Source organism: Nicotiana tabacum, chromosome 11, assembly GCF_000715075.1.
Source record: "Nicotiana tabacum cultivar K326 chromosome 11, ASM71507v2, whole genome shotgun sequence".
Taxonomy (NCBI): Eukaryota; Viridiplantae; Streptophyta; class Magnoliopsida; order Solanales; family Solanaceae; genus Nicotiana; species Nicotiana tabacum.
In genome coordinates this window covers 98176190-98185413 of record NC_134090.1, presented here as the reverse complement: position 1 = coordinate 98185413, position 9224 = coordinate 98176190, and the positions used below count along the sequence as shown (strand labels likewise).

General features: G+C 40.2%; 1 protein-coding gene across 1 annotated transcript; it reads right to left on the bottom strand.

Annotated features, from left to right (window-relative positions):
* Positions 1 to 6706: 6706 nt before the first annotated feature.
* On the bottom strand, positions 6707 to 8924 carry LOC107816437 (pentatricopeptide repeat-containing protein At1g33350-like). The gene has a single exon (XM_075225313.1). It carries the CDS (start codon positions 8845 to 8847, stop codon positions 7267 to 7269), a length of 1581 nt encoding a protein of 526 aa, XP_075081414.1. The 5' UTR covers positions 8848 to 8924; the 3' UTR covers positions 6707 to 7266.
* Between the last annotated feature and the right edge of the window lie 300 nt (positions 8925 to 9224).

Below are 9224 nucleotides of genomic sequence, written 5' to 3'. Positions count from 1 at the left end.
TATTTAAACTTTACTATCATAGCAGTCTCAATGGATAATGTGCAATAATTTTTGTTTTAATTATGACATAAAATACTCTCAACTTAATGAATTATCATTAATAAAAAGTAATTTTGAATAGTCAACGATTTATTAAGAAAATTTGAGGATTTAAAAGGTTAGTTACGTACAATTGCATAAAGTTCTATTAGGCGAGCTCAGTACTCTGGGCGTTGGGTGTGTCCGGGGTGTAAGCCCCGATGGCCGAGGCGTAAGTCTCATGGAACTAAGCCCCACACATAAGCCCAGGGGCATCTTACGAGTGCTCCGCCCCAAGGCGAGCCCGGACGAGTCCCAATTCTGCCTTTTAAAATAGAGGTTTTGACTTGTTTGAATAATATTTGACTGGTCGATTGATTTGGAGGCTTGTTCTAAAGGAAAAGTCATGTCGGATTATTGATTGTGTTCCGGAAAGAGGTAAGTGTCACGACCCTAAACTCGGACCCGGTCGTAATGGCACCTCACATGAAGACAAGGCAAGCCGACACTTTTCCATTTCAGTTTTAAGAAATTAAACAATAAGAATTAAGTCTAAAACGTAGTAAATAATCCAAAAGTAAGCAGTGAACATTATAGTTTGCAGAAAAATAAAATCCAACACAGCCTGATACTGGTGTGTCACTAGTCATGAGCATCTATCAATACACCACAAGTCTAAAAATGCCTACCAAGCTATTACAGAATAACTGAAAAAGAGATAGAAATGAGATAAAGGGGGAGAAACACAGGATTGCGAATGCCAAGCAGCTACCTCGTGAACTCCAAAGTCTACCGGAAGCTCTCAACTCGTGCTAGCAGGATCAATAATGCCAGAATCTACACACGGGGTGCAGGGAGTAAAGTGAGTACTCTAACTCAGTGAGTAATAATCATCAATAAAGACTAAGAGCAAGAAAACACGTAAGGCACATAACAGGCTATAAGGAAGTAGTAAAAATCTGGTAAAAACAGTGAAGCAGTAAAGATGTGAAAAATTACTGAGTTCAGTTTAAGACTTCATAAAAATGCCTTTTTAACAATTAAGCAATCAAGTGACAGGCAGATATGAAAGATAAACACGTAAAGGATTGCCCTGCAGGCAATATCATAGAACAACATCAGCCCCTCGGGCTATCTATCACATCACACTAGGTACCTGCGCTCACTGGGGGTGTGCACACTCCTAGAGAGGCCCCTTATAGCCCAAGCACAATATCAAGCCATCTCGTGGCATCATCACTAGGCTCTCGGTCTCATATCAACAAGCCATCTCGTGGCGTACAAATCTCAGGTCATCGACCTCATAATCATAATCAGGTGTTTCCTTACAACATAGGCTCTCGGCCTTACTCAGTCAGAATCTCAAAAGCCACTCAGGCAATAGTAAAACATGGTGCTCAGCCCAAAATATCATTTTAAGTGTTAAAGTAGAGTAAACATGGCTGAGTTTTGAAAACAGTAGAATATAGCATGATTGAGTTCAAGTATAAAGTCAAAACAGTGAGAAAATATCAATAAAAATCCCCTAAGGGCTCAAATAGTTGGCACGAGGCCCAAATATGGCGTTCAGCCCAAAACATGATGATAGAAAACAATTTTCAATTAAATACGCGGTAAAATAGTCTTTCGGGATGGACTAAGTCACAATCCCCAACAGTGCATGACCCCACGCTCGTCATCTAGCGTGTGCGTCACCTCAATGTAGCACAACGATGTACAATCCGGGGTTTCATACCCTCAGAACATCATTTACAATCATTACTCACCTCAAACCGGTCCAAACTCTAGCCCGCGACGCTTTTGCCCCTCGAATCCGCCTCCACTCGCGTCAAATCTATCCAAAATCAGAATCACGACATCAAAATATGCTAAGGGAACGAAGTCCAAGCAAAAATAATTAATTTACAACTTAAATCCCGAAATTACCAAAACCCGACCCCTGGGCCCACGTCTCATAATTCGATAAAATTCACATCAATAGGTTCCTTATCTCCCCACGAGTTCATACATGTCAAAAGTACCAAAATCCGACCATAATTGGTCCCTCATATCCTCAAGTCTAGGTCTCCAATACCAAGCCCTAGTTTCCCCAATTTTAACCCTTAAATTCCATTAATTATAGCTTTAATCCGTGAAATAATACCATAAGAACGCGTTTTAGGTCCAAAATCCTTACCTCAATGAAGTCCCCTTGAAATCCTTCTTCAAAATCATCCAAAAAGCTCTAAAGCCGACTTAGAAATGATGGAATAGCTCAAAAACCACGAAGGAAACAATTTATACCTTCTGGCCTAGGGATTTCGCATCTGCGGTACTGCATTTGCGGTCCTTGAACCGCTTCTGCAATTTTCACTTAAACGGCCAAAATTGCATCTGCGATGCACAAGTCGCACATGCGCCATCGCAGGTGCGGTTCACCAACCGCTTCTGCGGTCACAGCCTTCCTAGCTCCTTTCCGCTTCTGCGGCCCCTTTCATCGCATCTGCGGCATTGCACCAACGGTCCCCAATCCGTAGATGTGGAAACAACATAAGCAAAAAATCTGCAGCTTCACCACAAATTCCAAACTCTCTGTCAACCATCCGAAATCACCCCGAGGCCCCCGGGACCTCAACCAAAAGCACAAACATATTCCATAACCTTATTCAAACTTATACCAATCTTCAAAACACCTCAAATAACATTAAATCAGCCAAAACACATCAGATTCAAGCCTAAGTTTCCAAAAATCTTCTAAATTACGCTTTTGATCAAAAACCCAACCAAACCACGTCCGAATGACCTGAAATTTTGCACACACATCCCAAATGACACAACGGAACTACTGCAACTCTCGGAATTCCATTCCGACCACTATATCAAAATCTCGCCTATCAACCGAAAATCGCCAAAATACCAACTTCGCCAACTCATGCCTAAATCTACTCCGGACCTCAAAAATACACTCCAATCACGCTTCTAAGTCCCAAATCACCTCCCGAAGCTATCCGAACCATCATAACTCACATCTGAGCCCTCTAACACATAAGTCAACATCCGATTGACTTTTCCAATTTAAGCTTCCTCAAAAGAGACTAAGTGTCTCAAACCTTACCAAATCCTTTCTGAATCCGAGCCAACCAACCCGATCACATATAGAACCGATACGCAAAACATTAAGAAGCAGAAATAGGGAAAACGGAGTGGTAACTCATGAGACGACTGACCCGGTCATCATATCCTCCCCAACTTAAAAAACGTTCGTCCTAGAATGAGCCAAGAAACATACATGAAGCCTCAAACAGGTGAGGATATTTGCTCTGCATCTCCCACTCAGTCTCCTAGGTAGCCTCCTCCACGGGCTGACCTCTCCACTGCACTTTCACTGAAGCTATATCCTTTGATCTCAACTTTCGAACCTGATGCTCCAAAATAGCTACTGGCTCCACATCATAAGTCAAATCACCATCCAATTGAACCGTGCTGAAATCCAGAACATGAGACGGATCTCCAATATACTTTCGTAGCATAGAAACATGAAATACCGGATGCACACTCGACAAGTTGGGTGGCAAAGCAAGCTCATAAGCCACTTCCTCAATCCTCTGAAGCACCTCAAAAGGCCCAATGAACCGAGGACTCAATTTCCCTTTCTTCCCAAATCTCATAACACCTTTCATGGGCGAAACCTTCAACATAACTTTCTCACCGACCATGTAGGACACATCCCAAACCTTCCTACCAGCATAACTCTTTTGCCTCGACTGCACGGTATGGAGCCTCTCCTGAATTACCTTCACATTTTCTAAAGCATCCTGCACCAAGTCTGTCCCCAATAGCCTAGCCTTACCCGACCAACCAACTAGAGATCTACATTGCCTCCCATATAAAGCCTCATATGGAGCCATCTGAATACTCGATTGGTAGCTGTTATTATAAGCAAACTCTACAAGCGGTAGAAACTAATCCCATGACCCTCCGAAATCAATGACACAAGCACGCAACATGTCCTCCAATATTTGAATAGTGCGCCCGGACTACCCGTCCGTCTGAAGGTGAAAAGTTGTGCTCAACTCAATCTGAGTACCCAACTCTCGCTGCACAGACCTCCAAAACTGTGAAGCAAACTTAGTGCCCCTATCTGAAATGATGGAAACTGGGACACCATGCAAACGAACAATCTTCGGGATATAGATCTCTACCAACCGCTCTGAAGAATAAGTAGTACACACAGGAATGAAGTGCGTGGACTTGGTCAGCTGATCCACAATTACCCAAATAGCATATAACTATTTCAAAGTCCGTGGAAGTTCAACTACAAAGTCCATAGTGATCCTCTCCCACTTCCACTATGGAATATCCATCTGCTAAAGCAAGCCACCCGGTCTCTGATGCTCATATTTAACCTGCTGACAATTGAGACACTAAGCTACAAATCACACAATGTCTTTCTTCATTCTCCTCCACCAATAATGATGTCTCAGATCCTAATACATCTTCGAGGCACCCGGATGAATGGAATACCACGAGGTATGGGCCTCCTCCAGAATCAACTCCTGAAGCCCATTCACATTTGGGCACACATATCCGGCCCTGCATCCTCAACACCCCATCATTACCAATAGTGACATCTCTGGCATCATCGTGCTGAACTTTGTCCTTAAGGACAAGCAAATGCAGATCATCATACTGGCGCTCTCTGATGCGATCATATAAGGAAGGCCGAGAAACAACACAAGCCAATACACGACTGGGCTCCGAAATATCTAACTTCACGAACCGATTGGCCAAGGTATGAACATCAACTGCAAGAGGTCTCTCCTCAACTGGAATGTATGCCAAACTCCCCATACTCACCGCCTTTCAGATCAAAGCATCGGCCACCACATTGGTCTTCCACGAATGGTATAATATAGTGATATCATAATCCTTAAGCAACTCCAACCACCTCTGCTGCCTCAAATTGAGATCCTTCTGCTTGAACAAGTGCTGGAGGCTACGATGATCTGTAAACACCTCACAAGACACACCATACAAGTAATACCTCCAAATCTTCAATGCGTGAACAATGGCAGCCAACTCCAAATCATGAACGGGGTAGTTCTTCTCATGGGGCTTCAACTGGTTGACTTTTCCAACTTAAGCTTCCTCAAAAGAGACTAAGTGTCTCAAACCTTACCAAATCCTTTCCGAGCCAACCAACCCGATCACATATAGAATCGATACATAAAGCAATAAGAAGTAGAAATGGGAAAAATAGAGTGGTAACTCATAAGATGACTGGCCGGGTCGTCGCAGTAAGTGTCTAGGTTAATCTTGATTTAAGGTAAATATGATAGAATCAAGTCTTTTTGCTAGGTGATTTATGTGTTGGAGGCGGCGTATATGCAAGGTAACTAGTGTATATGCGTTGGTCGTGGAATAAGCATGCAGGTAGAATTAGCCTTATTTGTTCCATGATATTTATGTATTATGTCTTTCATGCTTGAGATAGATTGTGTAATTCTTTAATTTCTCGTATTTATGTTATCTCCTAAGTTGATATTATCGAGATATTCGGTGTTGAGATCGTTGAATTGTTTATTTGTTGTAGGTACTAATTGTTGAAAAATTCTCACATGATGAGTTGTGTTCAAATACTATTATTGATGGTGAATTTGCTTCCCATCTTGCTTGGTAATGTGTTGTATGTGATTTCTTAGTGAGGAAGAGTGAAATGCATGAAAGGTGTTATTGCGCTTGTGAGGAAAAGTGATTGTGCACGAAGGGTATTTTTGTGTATTATTTATATATTGATATTATTGCTTGAGTGAACATGAGGATATGCACGAAGCGTATTTCCGTGCTTGGTATTACTTTATAATGTGTGAATGAGAGTAAAAGCACGAAGAGGGATGTCATGCAATTGTTATTATTTTATAATGTGAGGATGAGAGTAAAAGCACGAAGGGTAATGACATGCAATTAGTTTTATATTATAATATGACGATGAAAGTAAAAGCGCGAAGGGTGATGCCGTGCAATTTTGTTAATTTCATTGCTCCTTACTTTGATATTACTTGGCTTTGTGATCTGGTTATTTACTTTTGAAAGAAGCTTACTCAGTGCAACTTTACTTTATGTTGTTGTTTTATGCCCCTTTACTAGTGCACTTATTATCCCTTTCACTTGTCAATATCATGTTGTTATATTTGATAATCTATATGTTATTTCGTTACTTCTTGATATATTACTGTACAGGTTTATTGTAGGTGTCTTATCTTAGCCTCGTCACTATTTTGTCGGGATCAGGCTCGACATTTATTGAGTATATTGGGTCAGTTGTGCTCGTACTAGACTTTTATACTTCTTGTGCATATCCGGATATCGGTACCAGCAAAGTACCGAGAGGTGCTTAGCAAATATCGGACATGTGATTCGAGGTATAGTCAGCAACGAGCCGGTCCTTCCTTCTAGTCTCTTGATTTGGTCAAACAATTGCATGCACCACTAGTTAAAAGTTGTCAGACTTAAGCGATAAAGAAGATAATAGTATTAGAGTTTTGGAAAAAAGATAAATCATTGTAACAAGTGTACGACTGCATAACAAAATTATTTACGCCGCAATTTACTAAACCACTTCAATTTGATTAGAATCTATTTTGCCCGGTCTTTGCCTTATTTTCTCGTTTTTACTGGTTATTAATGAGCATTCCTACTTTACACCGACTTGCTTCTAGTGATGGTTTTATTGTCTTCCCAATAGGTTGCTCAAAAAAAGGAATTTATCACATGACCTCAACATACAGTCCCCGAGGCTACATAATTTAAGACTTCGGAGAATCTTCAACTTTTCTTTCAAACATATCTCACAAGAGAAAGTTTATGCTCCAATTTCTTGTGCCCCAAAACAAGTTGCCTCTTTCTTTCAGATCATAAGCAGTACATTCTTTCTGTGCAGCTTAGAATAACTCCATAATTTGAAGGTCCTCTGCAGAGAGTAAATAACACTATCTTCAAGCTCGATTTGAAGAGAGTAACAGAAAAGTGTTCCACCAATGATTTCTTAACTCTTGATTGTTAAGATCCAGACAAACCATGGATGCTCTAAGCTTCATACACACCAGCACAGGTCAAAGATCAAGAAACAACTGGTGTTCAGGAATTCCAAATCAAATTAGATCATGATAATAAGAGGGATATGGAAATGAGAATTTCTTAGGAAAGAATAAAGCAGCAAGGTACATAATAATTCGCATCAACCAAGCATTAAAGCCAGCAAGGTACATACTAATGCGCATCAACCAAATATTCCAAAACTGAGTATATCTCTTCCATTCTAGGGTGAGATTTGTCTACTGAATAGAATTGATGAACTTGGCTATCAAGCTCAATCCAACTGCAACCACGAGCTTTATAAGCATTCTGCTGATTTAGGATCTTCCTTATTTTTCGAACCTCTTCCCACTTCCCCAACTCCCCATATAAATTAGCCAGCATAGAGTAATAACTACCATTATTTGGATCAATACTAATCAAGTTTTTCAGTGCATATTCAGCCAAGTCAATACGCCCATGAATTTTGCAGCCGTTAAGCAAGGTACCCCATATAACAGCATCTGGAGTTATGTGCATATTTCTAACAATTTCCATAATTTCCTCAAACCGACCTGCTCGACCAAGAAGATCAACTAAACACCCATAATGCTCAATTTCAGGAGTAATTCCGTATATCCTAGTCATTAAGTCATAATAACTAAGCCCCTCTTGAACCAACCCTCCATGAGTACAAGCATTCAACAAGCCAATAAAAGTCACTGAATCAGGTTTTAAATCATCGCCATGTTGCAACATATCTTTAAAAACTCCAATAGCACCTTCCCAATGACCTTGAAGGGCCAAACAATTGATCATAGAATTACAACATGTCAAACTCCCCCTATTAGCCTTATCAAAAAGATATCTTGCTTCTCTCAAGCTCCCGCATTTACCATACATATCAATGAGAGCATTCAAAGTAAGTGAATTCAAATGAACACTATTCCGATACACATACCCATGAATGCATTTTCCGAGCTGAAGCATTCCGGTATGCCCACAAGCAGCAAGTACACACGCAAATGTAACATCATTAGGCTTATTCCATTGAACCATACCTTCCTCAACTATCATTCTTCTTAAAAATGAAATGGCCTCAGAAAACAGCCCATTTTGTGTACACCCCGCAATTATGGAATTCCACGAGGGAGTGTCTCTTACACACTGAGGAGTTTCTTCAAAAAGCAAAATAGCATCCCCCATTTGCCCAACTCTAGTATATCCTGATATCATCGCAGTCCATGAAACCACATTCCTGTCAGTAATTTCATCAAACAGTTGCCGTGCAACTTTAATATCAGACGAAGACCTTGAATAAGCATCCAATAGAGCTGTCTGAACAACAGGGCATTTTCCAAAACCCATTTTGTCAATATGGGTATGCGCCATTTCAATCCCATAAGACTTTATAACTTCAGGGAAAGACTTTAAGATTATAGGGAATACAAAATGGTTAGGCCTTGACAAGCCATTACGAACCATTCCACGGTATAACAAAAGAGATGATGTATGATCTTGAACGGAAGTGTATGCAGTAATCATCGCAGTATAAAGGTAAACATTGGGAAAATTAAGGTATTTGAAGATTAAGCGAGCATAATGGAGGTTTGAGAGAGTGATGGTGCAGAAACGAACAAGCTTGAACGCATAAAGCTGCGTTTGGCCATGACCAGTGGTAATGAGATGGCCTTGCAATTGCTTGAGTAGAGCAAGACTCTTGCATTTATCTAGAATAACTAGGATGTCTTGATATAGATTTTGTCCGAGTAGCATTTTCCTCGACAAGAATACATTCAAAATTGGAGGTATAAATACTACTGTACGATACACAACTCCCAAGTCATCTGTTAACCTCCTACTTTATTTTTAAGGTATTTTTACATTAATTTAAACTATTGGAAACTTTATTATCCTAAATATTCATGTTTAGTTAATTACCCGGTCTAAACAAGTTTTGTTTACAAAATATATATATATTCCACCTTAAAGTCTCACAATTCATTATTAGTGCATTCAATCAAAGGATTTAGACCATTTTCCTTTTTTTCTCCTCTTCACTTTCTTCTCTCGAGAATTTTGGTAAATAGTTGAAATCCCTTCTTTAATTTCTAGCTTCAACGACGTACAAACAATATCCTTGCATGAGTATA

Coding starts and splice junctions, on each gene's coding strand:
- LOC107816437 (XM_075225313.1), bottom strand. CDS start 8,847: ATGCTACTCGGACAAAATCTATATCAAGACATCCTAGTTATTCTAGAT.